At 40.2% G+C, this 18234-nt stretch overlaps 2 protein-coding genes across 7 annotated transcripts in view; both read right to left on the bottom strand.

Annotated features, from left to right (window-relative positions):
• Window positions 1-6033: 6033 nt before the first annotated feature.
• On the bottom strand, window positions 6034-9893 carry LOC137644823 (piggyBac transposable element-derived protein 4-like). Of its 2 annotated transcripts, XM_068377716.1 has the most exons (3): window positions 7551-9893; window positions 6544-6651; window positions 6034-6390 (listed from the first exon to the last, which is right to left on the bottom strand). In XM_068377716.1, exons 1-3 carry the CDS (start codon window positions 9681-9683, stop codon window positions 6070-6072), a joined length of 2562 nt encoding a protein of 853 aa, XP_068233817.1. In that variant the 5' UTR covers window positions 9684-9893; the 3' UTR covers window positions 6034-6069. The 2 variants fall into 2 exon arrangements, with proteins under 2 accessions (XP_068233817.1, XP_068233816.1); XM_068377715.1 differs by having other exon boundaries at window positions 6034-6651.
• Window positions 9894-12918: 3025 nt separating this feature from the next.
• LOC137645639 (uncharacterized) overlaps window positions 12919-18234 on the bottom strand; it is a 43632-nt gene continuing 38316 nt past the window's right edge. For 3 of the 5 annotated variants that reach the window (XM_068378458.1, XM_068378457.1, XM_068378459.1), the window contains one exon: window positions 12919-13434. In XM_068378458.1, the coding sequence (XP_068234559.1) occupies window positions 12955-13434 (480 nt within the window). In that variant the 3' untranslated portion in view covers window positions 12919-12954. The remainder of the gene's footprint in view (window positions 13435-18234) is intronic. The other 2 variants (XM_068378460.1, XR_011045322.1) reach the window with 2 other exon arrangements.

Raw genomic sequence — 18234 nt, 5'->3', positions numbered from 1 at the left:
AGCCTATAAGTCTATCTAGGGAGGTATCAGCAGCCATTGCCTGGCCCTCCTTGGTCTTAGCCTGGGTGGAGAGAGGGCTTGTGCGCTGATCATATGCATATATGGCCAGTCTCTAGGAGTCTAGGGCAATGGCAATGTCCCTTGCCCCTGTCATTTATGGATGGCTTTTAAACTTTAAACTTTTAAACCAGTGAACGAAAAAAGTATTAATGAAAAATGATTGAGTATGCTTCATTATGCAATTCTAAAAGGTTTTAATGGTGCAAGAATATTTTGACGTGCCAGAAGTCTCTTACCCATAGGCCTATAAAAATGAAAACCTACACGTTAAAGCAATCACCGCTTTTCCGTGACTTCAATGAACACGAAAAGCAAAAAAAAAAAAAAAGCCTATTGGAAAAGTCCCTGGATACCAATCTGCTCGACAGGAGTTCGAGACCCGCTCAAACTCCATAGTTTCAGGTGGTATCATCATTGGTCTACTTGCTGAGTCATCAGCAGTCACTACTAGCCCACCCTGGTCCTGCCATTCATGAGTGACCTTTAAACATAAAATCAACGTAAGGTGTGACATTTTCATTAAAAAAACTAAAAGCTAAAGGGTTATGGTGGCCGATGGGGTAAGGTCCCTGACTGGTGAACAACAGACTGGGGTTCGAGTCCTGCTCAAACTTGTTAGTTTTTTTTTTTATTGGTGTAATCTCACCATCCTTGTGAGCTAGGGATGGGAGCTCTTGGGGAGGCTATAGGTCTATCTCCTGAGTTATCAGCAGCCACTGCCCGGCCATCCTTGGTCCTAGCTTGGGTGGAGAGGGCTCGGGCGCTGATCATATGTATATACAGTCTCTAGTGCATTATCCTGCTTGTTGGGGGAATTTAACTGTCCCTTGCTTCTGCCATTCATGAGCGGCCTTTAAACCTTTAAATTGTATTGGCTAAGGAATACACATGACTGTCCAACAAACATAGAACAATCACATATACATTTCAGTTTACTCAAGATAATTGTGCAGTGTGTGACTTGTATAACATTTCCCAATATGTTGATAGGAAAAACCGTTATATTTTGATAAGCTATCATATCATTATTGATAAAATACGCCCTGCTATGCATGAAGCGATAGACGATCATAGCTCTCAAATTAAGCAATTGGAAAATTAACGCAATCATAAAATGGGTTGGCTGATACTGTTGGCCAGGGCACCAGCCACCCGATGAAATACTACCTCTAAAGAGTTATGTGGTCCTTTGACTGGTTAGAGTCGTTAGACAGTACTATATTGGATCCTTCTCTCTGGTTACGGTTCACTTTCCCTTTGCCTACACATACACTGAATATTCTGGTCTAGTCTTTACAGATTCTTCTCTGTCATATACCTGACAAGACGTATAGATTACCCAAAAAAAATTCTTCACCCTAATGGGCAACTTCTGCACTGTCATTGTTCTGTGGCTGCTTTTCTCTTGGTAAAGGTAGAAGAGACTCTTTGGCTATGGTAAGCAGCTCTTCTAAGAGAAACACACTCCAAAACCAAACCATTGTTCTCTAGTCTTGGGTAGTGCCATAGCCTCTGTACCATGGTCTACCGCTGTCTTAGGTTAGAGTTGTCTTGCTTGAGGGTACACTCGGGCACACTATTCTATCTAATTTCTCTTCCTCTTGTTTTGTTAAAGTTTTCCTTTGTTTATGTAAGAAATATCTATTTCAATGTTGTTACTGTTCTTAAAATATCTTATATTCCCTTGCTTCCTTTCCTCACTGAGCTATTTTCCCTGTTGGTGCCCCTGGGCTTAATGCATCCTGTTTTCCCAACTATGGTTGTAGCTTAGCAAGTAATAATTATAATAATAATAATCTCATATCATTTACCACATTGAGTTCATTAATATCGAAAGTTAACAATGATCCTCCTTTTTTCATATGTAGTCCCCTTTTACGCAAATTTATGAAACATGTTTCAATAAAAAAGCATATCTAGTCTATATTTATCTGTTCAATGTTCAAACCTTAACAAGTAGGCCTACATCTCAGAAAGAATAAGGTAATTTTTTTTATGAAAATATTGTTATCATAGACCTTGGCCTTGCTTACATGACAGTATTAAATGTAATTTCTTAAGACAAGTATTCACACTTGATGTTTACCTTTCAGTTCACTTTTGTTCCTTATCCAATGTTCTATTCGCGATAGAATTCCTTAAATTAGATATTTCTATTTCTAATCAAACACAGTCCAAACTTGCTAGTAAAATGGACAATTAAAGAATAAATCCGAAGATCTCTTATACAAGTGGAAATTTCATCACTGATAGGCCTACATCAGTAACGTGAGAAACTTCTAGTTCAGGGAAGATTTTTGCCATGATGTTAGGTATTTGGCATATACTGCCAAATTATGCATAGCTATTGTTTTCTTCTATCACTTTTTCATAATTTAAAACAATTTGCCACATAGGAAACAATGTAAAATTATAAAAAAAACTTTAGAATTATAAAACAAAACTACCTGTAGTCCATTTCTTTTAGCGATGCAGATTTGCACCGACTCGCAGCGGTGCCCTTTAAGCTCGGAAAAGTTTCCTGATCGCTGATTGGTTGGACAAGATAATTCTAACCAATCAGCGACCAGGAAACTTTTCCTAGCTAAAATGGCACCGTTGCGAGTCGGTGCAAATATGAATCGCTAAAAGAAATGGACTATAGTTCCTAGGCTAAACGACCTGGAACTGACATCGTCAACATAGTCAACCAAACAGAAGTTCGTGAGGTCAGCGTACATTTCACATATTTAAAATATATACTAATTTAAAATGGAGTAATTACTCGAATGTGTCCATGAAATATAATTCACAAATAGTGACACTTTTGAGTAATTACTCCATTTTTAATTTACTATATATTTTGAATATATATCAAATGTACGCTGGCATCCCGACCTTCTGTTTGGTTGACTATGTTAGATCTAGGTCGTTTAATGAGGGAACCAGAAAAGCTTTCTTTTTATAACTCTACAGTTTACTTCTAATTATAACTTGTTTCATAGGTGGCGAATTGTTTTAAATTATGAAAAGGTAATAGAGGAAAACCATAGATTTGCATAATTTGGCAGTTTACGGAAGGCGTGGTCTAGTCAACAAATACAATAATGTATATATATATATATATATATATATATATATATATATATATATATATATATATATATATATATATATATATATATATATATCATATTTGAATTCCATGCAATTACTTATGATTTCCTAGTGCTATGTACCATCAATTTAACGTCTACTACACGAGCTACTGAATTATAGCTTATGAACATTCACTAGAATACAAATCAGTTGGCATTAGTGTACTTTCATGAAACAACTTAACCGTCAAGATTTTGCACAAAATACTTTCAAGTTTGGAATCTAGTTATATAGGTCATTCAGTTATAACACCAGTTGTTTTATTTTCCTCTGTTCATATAAACTAAATTCCTCTAGAGTCTGAAGTAAAAGGCCTTGGTCTTATTAGTATAGAGATGTAATTCGTGGAATGTGTAATGAAACGGTTAGGAAACTTTTGTGTATGGAAGAGCATAACCTTAAGTTAGGCCTAAACACTCACTTTCTTTCTCCCAGGGTTAAAAGAATATTCTTTTAACCCTGTCTTTCTCCGACATGGTTTAGCCTTCAAACCAATTTGGGTCTTTTCGGTTTGAGTGCCTATCGAATTTTAATGTTTTTTTTATTCCAATGTATGTATTTTGATGTGGAAAACCCAAAAATGATAACCATTTTGTGGAGAAATTATTTATTGATGGATGTGATAGGTAGTGGCTGTAAGGGGGGGGGGGTCGCAGGGGCTAGGCCTAGGTAGGGGTACAGGGCCCTAGGTTATGTGGTTGTATTAGGTTCGGTAGTGTCCCGAAAATCACTGGCCTTAAGGGGAGGTCTCAGGGGGGGCGGAGGCCCCCCCCCCCCCGGTAGGCCTAGGTAGGGATACAGGGCCCCTATGCTAGGTTAGGTGGGTTTTCTTAGGTTCAGTAGTGCCCTGAAAATCAAGAAAGCGCACAGAGAAATCGCAGCATTTCAGTAAGATATTGATTGATATAAGCCAATTTAAGTGTTAATAAATAATTTCTCCACAAAATGGTTATAATTTTAGGCTTTTCCACATCAAAATACATACTTTGGAATAAAAAAAAAAAAACATTTAAATTCGATAGGCACTCAAACCGAAAAGATTTAACTTACTCGTAAAATTGCTTTGTTGGACACCACTTTTCTCTCTCTCTCTCTCTCTCTCTCTCTCTCTCTCTCTCTCTCTCTCTCTCTCTCTCTCTCTCTCTCTCTCTCTCTCTCTCCAGTGAACGTTGCTCTATCAATATCTCGGCTTTCTTTTACAAGATTGATTTTTATAACCAGTTAAATCCTGTTTCAGTGTCAATGTGGAGTTGCTTCTAACAAATGTTTTATGCTAAGCTTTCGCAGTGATAATCATTAGTATTATTATGAATAGCCAAGCTACATCCCTAGTTGGAAAAACAGGATGCTATAAGCCCAAGGGCTTCAACAGGGAAAATACCCCAGTGAGGAAAGGGAATAAGGAAATAAATATACTACGAGAAGTAATTAACAATTAAATTTAAATAATTTGAGAACAGTAACAACATTGAAATAAATCTTTCATATATAAACTATCAGATCAGGAGCATATCTGGTTTCAATACCTTTGAAATATTCATCAATATATCCATATAAGGCCACGGTTACGGGAGAGAGAGAGAGAGAGAGAGAGAGAGAGAGAGAGAGAGAGAGAGAGAGAGAGAGAGAGAGAGAGAGAGAGAGAGAGAGAGGGGGGGGGGGGGGGAATTTAGCAGCGTAAATTGAATAGAAAATGATCTGCTTCGTACTTCCCTTTCAGCAAATACATAAATCCGAACTAGTTTGCCAACTCGCACTGCGTCAATACCTTCTCTCTTTGTGCGCAACTGTCCTTCTCGGAACTCAATAGCAGGTGAAAATCTCGGAAAAGATATTTAGACTTAAATGCGTAAGAGGTCAAAGAGACCTTCATACCGCGCATTTAGCTTGGGATAGTTTTCAAAGGATGGATATATTTAACCATCTTCTCAAACGTCATTTACTTGAGCTTTTTGTAGACAAAGAAAGATAAAAAGATGACGTCATGCTGTCAGTTGATAATCTCCAAGCACAATGTCTTTGGCACGAACGAAAATCTTCCTGGTTAATTGCGTTACATTCTATTTTAGATTATTTATTTCCTGCTTTTTTTTTTATTTGTTCAATACTTGTGTTCATTATTCAGATATCTTTGTAAATGAAAATAAATTCAGAAGCGATTTTTAGTTATTTGGCACGCAAACAGCTTAGGCCAGTACAAGACAATTATAATAATCCTGTCTTTTCTGTTAGTTTCACCAGGTTTTAAATGTCTCGTAATTTCAGTAACAAAATATAAACAATAGTACAGTAGCCGATACATACATATATATACATATATATATATATATATATATATATATATATATATATATATATATATATATATATATATATATATATATATATATATATATATATATATATATATATATATATATATATATATATTCCCAAGGCTTGTGGGAGCCATGTGGTAACGTCCTTAACTGGTGATCGCCAGGTTGGTGTTTGAGGCCCGTTCAAACCTGTTAGTTTCTTTGGTAGCTGCAAACACCATCTTTGATAGATAAGGACAGGGGGTTTTGGGGGAGCCTATCTGCTGAGTCATCAGCAACCATTGCCTAGCCCTTCTTGGTCCTAATTTGGGTGGAGGGCGCTGATCATATGTATATATTTAGGCAGTGTCTAGGCCTTTGTCCTGTTTGATAAGGCAATGTCATTGTCCTTGGCTCTGCCATTCATGCCTTTAAACCTTTAGGGATAATACTGGACTTCGGAACCCTTCTCCCCCTTTGATACACGTTTTTTTATAACTAGATCTGTATGTAGGTTAGTAAAAAAAATACCAACATCAAAAACTTGTATTGTATTTTTGCATAGAAAAAAAAATTATATATCTACTTCTTCTTTACATATCGTAATATCTGAATATACACAGTCGGTAACTGGCGGTGGAGTAGACGATGGAACAGGATTCGCCTTAATGGCCGCTAACCTATATCGTGTTAAAATTTTTTGCACTTCATCTTGAGCATAAATCCGTTGGGTAACCGGAAGTTGCTGTAACTGAACTGCAACATGTCTTCCAAAGGCTTCACATTCATCATCTACGTATCTAGGATTACAGCAAACTCGGTTCAGGTCTTTGGTCTCATTTATCGAGGGTATGAGCTCGCTGGTCTGTTTCCTTGGTCTTTTTGGGGCGGGAGGCTGAGGCTCTCCTGTAGGATTGGAATTTTCTGTGGATCGCTGGATGTTCACACGAGGCTCTCCTGTAGGATTGGAATTTTCTGTGGATCGCTGGATGTTCACACGAGGCTCTCCTGTAGGATTGGAATTTTCTGTGGATCGCTGGATGTTCACACGAGGCTCTCCTGTAGGATTGGAATTTTCTGTGGATCGCTGGATGTTCACGCTAGGCTGAGTGCATTCACTCTTTTCTTCATTGACTAGATTGCTGGATGATGTATCCTGAAATGGATAAATATGAGGGTTAATCACAAATTATTATGTGATTTATTTATTTTAATAAATTAATAACATGTAATTGTATTTCTAAAATAAAAGATAAAAAGTGATTTACTTATTGTATATTCTGTTGACTACATTATTATCATATACTGAATTGGTAAATATGCGTTTAAGTTCAAATGAATAAATTTCACTCCTATTTAAGAAATTTAGATTATTGTAGACACTAAATCTTTGATACACATGACCTAAAATGTACATTCACTAAAATGCTTTTCGATAACTATGGATAGCTACTCTTTAAATATCATTATAATAAATCAACGTATATTATACAATATTTTTCAGTTACCAAAATCATGAGCATGGAGAAATCTAGAAAAGGAATTATGATATTTTAAATGAACTGAAATTTCCAATAGAATGTAAACACTAGCAGAATTATTATTACTATTACTATTATTATTACTATTACTTGCTAAGCTACAATCCTAGTTGGAAAAGCAGGATGCTACAAGCCCAGGGGCCCCAACAGGGAAAATAGCCCGGTGAGGAAAGGAAACAAGGAAAACTAAAATATTTAAAGAAGCGTAACATCATTAAAATAAATATCTCCTATATAAACTATAAAAACTTTAACAAAACAAGAGGAAAAGAAACAAGAAGGAAGTGTGCCAGAGTGTACCCTTAAAGATGTGTGATGATATATCATGTTATATACCAAGCCTGTGTACGTATTTGATCTACCAGACTGTTTGTTGTTTTATATATATATATATATATATATATATATATATATATATATATATATATATATATATATATATATATATATAAATATATATATATATATATATATATATACAGTGGCCGCAAATGAAATACGGGTAATTACTTACCACAAGCTCAAGACAGCTTGTACATGTAGGGTACAAGTGGGATTTGCACACAGGTCGTTGACATTTCAGGCACCTGATGCGTGTCTTCCGGTCTTGAGAGCGGGGGCACTCAGCACAGCGTACCTGAGGGTAGTTACATTGGGCAAGTACTTGGCCAGTTGGGTACTGTGTGTTGACTACTGATGAAGTATTGCAGACAGTAGTTATCAATGTTCTTAGGTTCCGTGGGAGAGTGGCACTCGACAACCTCTTCTCAGCCCATGGCCGTATGAATGATCTTGCAAGACGTAGCATGAAGCGACGGCGTTCTGGAAACTTGGTAACTCCTGTCGTCTCTAGGTGTGCTGTGTACAGTACCTTTGCATTGATAATAGCAGCATTCACTATCCAGTAAAAGATACAAAGTGGCCATCTTTTAGTTTTCCTGTTGCAAGAGTACAGGGCACACATCCCATCAAATGCATCAACTCCTCCTTTGGTGCAGTTATAAAATTCTATAATCTCAGGTTTTCCGTTCTCTTGCAGGACTGGCTGGCTATGCATAGATGAGAGCAAGAGGACTAACTTCTTAGCCGTCTTTCCTACTAGAGGCACATATGAAACCAGGGTCATCTCTTTTGTGAAGAGAAAGGCACTTGATCCAGGTTCACGATTATCTTTGGTCTTTATCTTCTCTGGTAGTTCTCGCTTGTTTGCCTTTACCGTTCCAACCAAGGTCATTCCACAGTTTTGCAGAAGATCAGCGACAAGTCCTACGGAGGTGAACCAATTATCTGTGGTCACATTTCTGTTTGTCATGTGGTATGGCTTTGTGAGCTCCTTAGTATAATAATGGCCCAGTCCTACTCCAGCTGAGGGCCGTGTATTATCCTTTCCGAGGTACGGGATACTTCCTAGCAGGTATTTACTCTTGCAATCATTTATGTTAACCAACTTTATGCCATACTTGGCTGGCTTACTTGGGATATACATCCTGAATGAACATTTTCCACGAAATCCTACCAACTGTTCATCAACACACAGATTCTCACTGGGTGTATAGTGCCTTTCACACTTCTCCATAAATTTATCAAATAGTTCCCGGATAGGTGCAAATCTGTCAGTTTCTCTTCTCATCTCTCTTGTCTGTGGGTCATCAAAGCGTAAACAGTCAAGTATAAACTCAAAACGAGCCTGCGACATAGCAGCACGGTAAAGTGCCGCACCGATGTCAACAGACCACATGTCACAGGTTGACATATGGCTATCCTTTTGGCATCCCGAAAATATTAGCACCCCAATGAATGCTCTTAGCTCCTCCCGTTCCACATTTTTATGTGTTGATGTTTTCTTCTTGTACTTACTGGCTACAATCTCCATCCTCTTGTTTGTCCACTGACAGACTATATCCAGAAATGAATCGTCAAGGAATAAGTTAAAGCACTCCTCTGGGGAATGACAAGCTTGTGCTTCAGCATTTGGTCCGGGTCTACCGGCGACAATGTTTCTGGCTGCACGATTGGTACTTGACTGCGGACGGGTACACCATCTGAACCCATGCTTTGCATCCAAAGTAGCAGTATCAAACGATACTATAGGTGGAACTGGAACATCAACTTCAGCTTGTCTCCTACGTCTCCCACGACCACTGGCTGCAGGGGTGGAAGGGGCAGCAGAATAAGAGTTGGCTGCAATAGACACATCATTACTAGGTCCAGCTATAGGGGAAGAAGGAGAAGGTATATCAACTAAGGTGGAAGAGGTACTATCAACTGGATAGATTCCAGGGTTTGGTCCAACAATACGGGTTTTTTTCTTTGGGGTCGATGTGCTACGTGTTTTACTGGTAGTTTCCTTCTTTTTCTTCAGTCTTTTTTCAGCATCCTCTGACCCTTCAACGTTGTCACTGGACTCACTATCACTACATGACGGGACATAATCCTTATCATAATCACTGTCATACATCAACTCTAGTTCTATCTGATCCTGATCCTCCACCTCCTCATCACTAGCGGTCATTTCATCATCATGTATGTTGGTTCCAAGTCCTTCATTATCAACTGCCTCCTCATCTTCATCTAAGTTTGACAAGGCACCAGTCGCATTCATCATATGTTCTAACTCATCATCTGTTAATGTTTTTTTCTTTGACATTTTCACAGTTTTTGGGACACTTTTATTTTAGACTTCCACTTATTTTATTGTCTGTTTGTTTTATTGCAAATAGAACCTGAAACTTATTCATTTATGCCTAGAAAGAAATGTAAATAATTATCATAATCACTGTCATACATCACTTTTATTTTAGAATTCCACTGATATTATTGTCTGTTTGTTTGATTGTAAATAGAACCTGAAACACATTTATTTATGCCTGGAAAGAAATGTAAATAATAATAATTATTATTATTATTATTAGTAGTAGTAGTAGCAGCAAAAATTTTAACACTTACTAAGGGAATTAGGATAAGCAATATAGTACAAAACTATATAACTGGGGTAGGATGGACCCCAGTATCCTGACATATAACACAAAACCCCAGTATGTCATAAAGTGGGGTGTTATACACCCCATGTACACCTTAAAACACATATGTGGGGTGTGGGTCACCCCATGACATATAGTACTGGAACGCTAATGTGGGGGTTGCTGCACCGAAAACAAGAATAACAACAACAACAAGAACACCACCAGACACACACGAGCAGCCCCTCCTAGGGCAACCTTGAGACTACCCCAGCAAGGAATGCTGATCTACTCGTGGCGGCTGGTAGCCACAGTGGCTACCAGCGCAGAGTTGCCAATGTTTATTTTTTTCGTGGGGTGATATATTTCATATTTGAATTCCATGCAATTACTTATGATTTCCTAGTGCTATGTACCATCAATTTAACGTCTACTACACGAGCTACTGAATTATAGCTTATGAACATTCACTAGAATACAAATCAGTTGGCATTAGTGTACTTTCATGAAACAACTTAACCTTCAAGATTTTGCACAAAATACATTCAAGTTTGGAATCTAGTTATATAGGTCATTCGGTTATAACACTAGTTGTTTTATTTTATGTTCATATAAACTGAATTCCTCCAGACTCTGAAGTAAAAGGCCTTGGTCTCATTGGTATAGCGATGTAATTCGTGGAATGTGTAATGAAACGGTTAGGAACAAATGTGGGTGCTACTATAGCGTGAGGTCTACCGCCATATGTCGCCTACCCAGGCGGAGGGTGAGGTCTACCACATGACAAGCTTGGACCTTCCGCAACCTAAATGCCATGGGGTACCCTATTGGCCTTGGGGGTACCAGCATTCTACAGTGAACCACCAGCAATATTATGTGGATCTAGCGACAGGAGCACACACACAGGCAATTGAGCGATCGTGGTTGGACGCTAAAACGATGATTCTGAAGAGATTAATGCGAGGTGTTGGTCGTCAGTTGTTCGTCTCATCTTGATTATTTTTGCTGGAAGGTGAGGAGATCTATTTGTGTCTTTCTTAGAAGATGTACGAAGTGTGTACCGCTAGGATAAATGTATGGAAATATATGATAACATGTTTATTTTTACATTTATTCCTTTTTTTAATGTAATTAGAAACCCAATTATCTATTTAAGTCATTTCTAAGATATGTTTAAATTAAGTGGTTATTGCTTAAACAAATGTATGAAATGTGTTTTATATATGAGGGACGAATAATTTAGCAGTAGACCGATAACATGTTTATTTTTACCTTTATTCCTTTTTTTTAATGTAATTAGAAATCCAATTATCTATTTAAGTCATTTCTAAGATATGTTTCAATTAAGTGTTTATTGTTTTGTATCGCTAGAATAAATATGGAAATATATAACATGTTTATTTTTACCTTTATTAATTTTTTTTTCAATGTAATTAAAATTCCAATTATCATTTTAAGACATTTCTAAAATATGTTTAAATTGAGTGTTTATTGCTTAAACAAATGTATGAAATGTGTCTTATCTATGAGGGACGAATAATTCAAAGGTAGACCTCACGCTATAGTGCTAACGGGAGGTAGACCTCACGCTATAGTGTGGTAGACCTCACGCTATAGTAGCACCCAAATGTGTATGGAGGAGCATAACTTTACGTTAGGCCTAAACACTCACACTTTCCTTCTGCGACATGTTTTAGCCTTGCCTTAAACTCACTGTAAAATTGCTTTGCTGGACACCACTTTCTCTCTCTCTCGTGAACGTTGCTCTATCAATATCTCGGCATTCTTTTACTAGATTGATTTTTATAACCAGCTAAATCCTGCTTTAGTTTCAATGTGGAGTTGCTTCTAACAAATGATTTATGTTACGCTTTCGCAGTGATAATCATTAGTATTATTATTAATAGCCAAGCTAAGAGAGAGAGAGAGAGAGAGAGAGAGAGAGAGAGAGAGAGAGAGAGAGAGAGAGAGAGAGAGAGAGGAATTTAGCAGCGAAAATTGAATAGAAAATGATCTTCGTACTTCCCTTTGAGCAAATACGTAAATCCGAACTAGTTTGCCAACTCTCACTGCGTCAATACATTCTAGTTAAAACCATATTTTCTCTGTAGATGCGCAACTGTCCTTCTCGGAACTCAAAACAGGTGAAAATCTCGGAAAAGATATTTAAAGACTTAAATGCCTAAGAGGTCAGAGGGACTTAAAATCCGTGCATTTAGCTTGGGATAGTTTCAAAGGATGGATATATTTAACCATCTTCTCAAACGTCATTTACTTGAGCTTTTTGTAGACAAAGAAAGATAAAAAGATGACGTCATGCTGTCAGTTGATAATCTCCAAGCACAATGTCTTTGGCACGAACGAAAATATTCCTGGTTAATTGCGTTACATTCTATTTTAGATTCTTTATTTCCTGCTTTTTTATTTGTTCAATAATTGAGTTCATCGTTCAGGTATGTTTGTAAATGACAATAAAATCAGAAGCAAACTTATAGTTACTTGACACGTAAACATCTTAGGCCAATACAAGACATTAATAATAATCCTGTCTTTTGTTAGTTTCACCTGGTTTTAAATGTCTTGTAATTTCAGTTACAAAATATAAACAATAGTACAGTAGCCTACACACACACATATATATTTTTCCAGGCTTGTGGGGGGGGGGGGGTTTGATGTGGTAACGTCCCTGACTGGTGATTGCCAGACTGGGGTTCAAGTCCCTCTCAAGCTAATTATGTATATATTTAGGCAGTGTCTAGGCCTTGGTCCTGTTTGATAAGGCAATGTCATTGTCCTTGGCTCTGCCATTCATGCCTTTAAACCTTTAGGTGACAACACTGGACTTCGAAACCCATCTCCCCCTTTGATACACGTTTTATATAACTAGATCTATATGTAGGTTAGTAAAGAAATACAAACATAAAAAACTTGTATTGTATTTTTGCATGGGAAAAAAACTTATATATCTACTTCTTCTTTACATATTACGATATCTGAATATATACAGTCGGTAACTGGCGGTGGAGTAGACGATGGAACAGGATCCGCCTTAATGGCCGCTAACCTATATCGTGTTAAAATTTTCTGCACTTCATCTTGAGCATAAATCCGTTGGGTAACCGGAAGTTGCTGTAACTGAACTGCAACGTGTCTTCCAAAGGCTTCACACTCATCATCTATGTATCTAGGATTACAGCAAACTCGGTTCAGGTCTTTGGTCTCATTTATCGAGGGTATGAGCTCGCTGGTCTGTTTCCTTGGTCTTTTTGGGGCGGGAGGCTGAAGCTCTCCTGTAGGATTGGAATTTTCTGTGGATCGCTGGATGTTCACACGAGGCTCTCTTGTAGGATTGGAATTTTCTGTGGATCGCTGGATGTTCACGCTAGGCTGAGTACATTCACTCTTTTCTTCAGCGATTGGATTGCTGGATGATGTATCCTGAAATGGATTAAATATGAGGCTTAATTACAAATTATTATGAGATTTATTCATTCTAATAGATTAATACCATGCAATTGTACTTCTGAAATAAAAGATAAAAATGATATTTTGATTATAAAATAAATTTTTGAATATAGGCTACTTACCCGGTGAATATATAATAGCTGACGTCTCGGACGGCTCGACAGAAAAAACAAAAAACTCGCGAGCGATCGCTATGAAGGTTGCGGGTGTGCCCACCAGCGCCAACTATCGGCCAGATACCACATATACATGTAAACAGCTCCAGTTCTTCTCATCCCGGGGAGGAAGGGGGGGCCTTTAATTTATATATTCACCGGGTAAGTATATTCAAAAATTTATTTTATAATCAAAATATCATTTTTAAATATTAAACTTAGCCGGTGAATATATAATAGCTGATTCACACCCATGGTGGTGGGTAGAGACCAGTATTAATACAGTTTACAGCGTATATGCTTAGAGTTTTTGACAGTTATAACAAAATCCAAATAAATATAGGTACCTGGTAAGGAAGCTGACTTTGACGATTACTCTGCCTTGTTAGTCTGCTTTCCTCACGAAGCCCAGCCATCCTCTTAGGATGATGAAAGACTCCCAGGAGCTGAAGTATCAAGGGCGGCAACCCATACAACAGGACCTCATCAAACCCCTAATCTGGGCGCTCTCAAGAAATGACATTTGACCACCCGCCAAATCAACCAGGATGCGAAAGGCTTCTTAGCCTTCCGTACAACCCAAAAACAAGATTAAAAACATTTCAAGAGACAGATTAAAAGGATATTGGAATTAAGAGAATGTAGTGGTAGAACCCTCACCCACTACTACACTCGCTGCAACGAATGGACCCCGTGTGTAGCAGTCCTCATAAAGAGTCTGGACATCTTTTAAGTAAAATGACGCGAATACCGACTTGCTTCTCCAAAAGGTCGCGTCCATAATACTTCGCAGAGATCTATTTTGCTTAAAGGCCACGGAAGTTGCTATAGCTCTTACTTCGTGTGTCTTAACCTTAAGCAAGCAACGGTCTCTTTCACTCAAGTGAGAATGAGCCTCTCGGATTAAAAATCTGATAAAATATGACAAAGCATTCTTTGACATAGGCAATGATGGCTTCTTAACTGAGCACCATAAGGCCTCAGATCTACCTCGTAAAGACTTAGTACGAGCTAAGTAGAACTTAAGAGCTCTAACTGGACACAGAACTCTTTCAAGTTCGTTGCCTACGATCTCTGACAGGCAAGGTATATCAAATGACTTAGGCCAAGGACGAGAAGGCAGTTCATTTTTGGCCAGGAAACCAAGCTGAAGTGAACATGTGGCTTTATCTGTGGAAAAGCCGATGTTCTTACTGAAGGCATGAATCTCACTGACCCTTTTAGCTGAAGCCAAGCACACTAAGAAAAGTGTCTTGAGGGTGAGATCCTTCAGGGAGGCTGATTGTAATGGCTCAAACCTGTCTGACATCAGGAACCTTAGGACCACGTCTAAGTTCCATCCAGGAGTTGCCATACGACGTTCCTTAGAGGTCTCGAAAGACTTAAGGAGATCTTTATTATTGGAAAGATCTAAGCCTCTATGTCGAAAGACCGAAGCCAACATGCTCCTGTAGCCCTTAATAGTGGGTGCTGAGATGGAGCGAACATTTCTCAGATGTAAGAGAAAATCTGCGATTTGGGCTACAGAGGTACTGGAAGAGGACATGCTGACTTGCACCAGTCTCGAAAGACTTCCCACTTCGACTGGTATACTTTGATGGTAGAAGCTCTCCTAGCTCTCGCAATCGCTCTGGCTGCCTCCTTCGAAAAGCCTCGAGCTCTTGAGAGTCTTTCGATAGTCTGAAGGCAGTCAGACGAAGCGCGGGGAGGCTTTGATGAAGATCCTTTACGTGGGGCTGTCGTAAGAGATCTACCCTTAGAGGAAGACTCCTTGGAAAGTCTACCAGCCATTGAAGTACCTCTGTGAACCACTCTCTCGCGGGCCAGAGGGGAGCAACCAACGTCAACCTTGTCCCTTCGTGAGAGGCGAACTTCTGCAGTACCTTGTTGACTATCTTGAATGGTGGGAATGCATACAAGTCCAGGTGAGACCAGTCCAGTAGAAACACGTCTATGTGGATCGCCTCTGGATCTGGGACTGGTGAGCAATAGATTGGGAGCCTTTTGGTCAACGAGGTGGCAAAGAGGTCTATGGTGGGTTGACCCCAAGTCGCCCAAAGACTCTTGCACACGTCCTTGTGGAGGGTCCATTCCGTGGGGATCACCTGACCTCTCCGACTGAGACAGTCTGCCAAGACGTTCAAGTCCCCCTGGATGAATCTTGTCAACAGGGAGATGCCTCGATTTTTTGACCATATGAGGAGGTCCCTTGCGATCACGTACAGCGTGTGGGAGTGAGTGCCTCCTTGCTTGGAGATGTACGCCAAAGCTGTGGTGTTGTCTGAATTGACCTCTACCACTTTGTTTTGAAGAATGCTCTCGAAATTCATCAAGGCCAAGTGGACTGCTAATAGCTCCTTGCCGTTGATGTGCATGCTCTTCTGAACCGAGGTCCAAAGACCCGAGCATTCCCGACCGTCCAGAGTCGCACCCCAACCCAAATCCGACGCATCTGAGAACAACACGTGGTTTGGGTTCTTGACTGCTAGGGACAGACCCTCTCTCAGACTGATGTTGCTGTCCCACCAGTTCAGGCATGCTTTTACTGGTTCGGAGACCGGGATTGATACAGCCTCTAAAGTCTTGCTTTTGTTCCAGTGAGAGTCTAAATGAAACTGGAGAAGGCGAAGGTGAAGTCTCCCTAGCGAGACAAACTGCTCCAGGGATGACAGAGTCCCTACGAGACTCATCCAACTCCTTACTGAACAACGTTCTCTTTTCAGCATGAGTCGGACTTTGAGCAGGGCTTGTTCTATTCGGGTGGCAGACGGAAAAGCCCGAAAAACTAGACTGCGAATCTCCATCCCCAAATATAGAATCGTCTGGGATGGAATCAGTTGGGACTTTTCTAAGTTGACCAAAAGTCCCAACTCCTTCGCCAGACCCAACGTCCAATGTAGATCCTGCAGACAGCGATGACTGGACGATGCTCTGAGAAGCCAGTCGTCCAAGCACAGGGAGGCTCGAATTCCCGATAGATGAAGGAATTTTGCCACATTCCTCATGAGCCTCGTAAACACGAGAGGAGCAGGACTGAGGCCGAAGCACAGTGCTCGAAACTGGTACACCACATTCCTGTAAACAAACCTCAGAAACGGTTGGGAATCCGGGTGTATAGGAATGTGGAAGTACGCATCTCGCAGGTCGAGAGAGACCATCCAGTCTCCCTCTCTGACCGCTGCTAAGACGGACTTCGTGGTCTCCATCGTAAATTTTGTTTTTGTAACAAAAACGTTGAGCGCACTGACGTCTAGCACTGGCCTCCAACCTCCTGTATGCTTTGGGACTAGGAAGAGACGGTTGTAAAACCCCGGTGATTGAAGGTCCGAGACTTTCACCACCGCTCCCTTCCCTAGCAACAGACACACTTCGTGATGTAGAGCTTGTCTCTTTGACTCCTCTCGATACCTGGGAGAGAGGTCTATGGGAACTGTTACTAGAGGAGGTCTGCGTACAAAAGGCATTTTGTACCCCTCCTTGAGCAACAGAACAGACTCTTGGTCTGCATCCCTCTTCTCCCAGGCCTGCCAGAAGTTGTTCAGTCTGGCCCCTACCGCTGTCTGAGGACGTGGGCAGTCAGACTCTGCCACGGGAGGACTTGGCTCCTCTCTTTTTACCTCTCTTTCCCTCGGCACGAGAGCCTCCCCTGCTGGGAGCTCTGCCACGAAAGGGCGGGATAAACCTAGACGCAGGAGTCTCGATTCTGGGTCTCACCACAAAGGATGAAGAAGGAGCTCCCTTGCGAGCAGAAGAAGCCATCAGGTCATGTGTGTCCTTCTGCACAAGAGAAGCAGCAATGTCCTTAATCAGCTGTTGTGGAAACAAGGCAGCCGATAAGGGAGCAAAGAGCAGTTCCGATCTTTGACAGGGAGTAACTCCTGCTGAAAGGAAAGAGCAAAGGGTTTCTCTCTTCTTCAAGACTCCCGACGTAAAGGTGGAGGCGAGCTCATTGGAGCCATCGCGGATGGCTTTGTCCATACAGGACATAAGTAAGGATACATCTTGGTCAGCAGACGAGATCTTCCTACTTAATGCTCCTAAAGACCAATCTAGAAAGTTAAAAACTTCAAAGGCCCTGTATACGCCTTTAAGGAGATGGTCAAGGTCCGAGGAGGACCAACAAATTTTCGAGCATCTCATGGCCAGGCGACGGGGAGAGTCTACGAGGCTTGAGAAGTCACCCTGGGCAGAGGCAGGGACTCCCAAGCCGAGAACTTCTCCCGTGTCATACCAGACGCTCGATCTAGAAGCAAGCTTAGAAGGTGGGAAGGCAAAGGCCGTCTTCCCCAAACTCCTCCTGGTAACTAACCAGTCGCCTAGAAGACGTAAAGCCCTCTTAGAAGAGCGAGAAAGCACTAGCTTAGTAAAGGCAGGCTTGGTAGCAGCTAAGCCTAGCGCAAACTCAGACGGAGGCGAACGAGGAGCAACAGTAACAAAATGATCTGGGAAAAGATCCTTGAAAATCATCTTGATCTTCTTAAAATCCATCGAAGGTTGTACAGCCTTAGGTTCTTCTACATCAGATAAAACGTCCAAAGGATCATCATTAGGAGGAGGATCAGCAACGTCCTCATCTGAAGGACCCTCGTCCGACAACTGATGAGTCTCAAGCAAGGGA

Source organism: Palaemon carinicauda, chromosome 8 (genome assembly GCF_036898095.1).
Source record: "Palaemon carinicauda isolate YSFRI2023 chromosome 8, ASM3689809v2, whole genome shotgun sequence".
NCBI lineage: Eukaryota > Metazoa > Arthropoda > Malacostraca > Decapoda > Palaemonidae > Palaemon > Palaemon carinicauda.
The sequence above is the reverse complement of the archived record's forward strand: the minus strand, read 5'-3'. Positions and strand labels throughout refer to the sequence as shown.

Bases quoted from the DNA above. Each gene is read 5' to 3' on its own strand.
- LOC137644823 (XM_068377715.1), bottom strand. From the start codon at position 9,683: ATGTCAAAGAAAAAAACATTAACAGATGATGAGTTAGAACATATGATG. The intron at 6,652-7,550 runs GTAAGTAATTAC...TATCCATTTCAG, and splicing joins CAAGCTGTCTTGAGCTTGTG to GATACATCATCCAGCAATCT.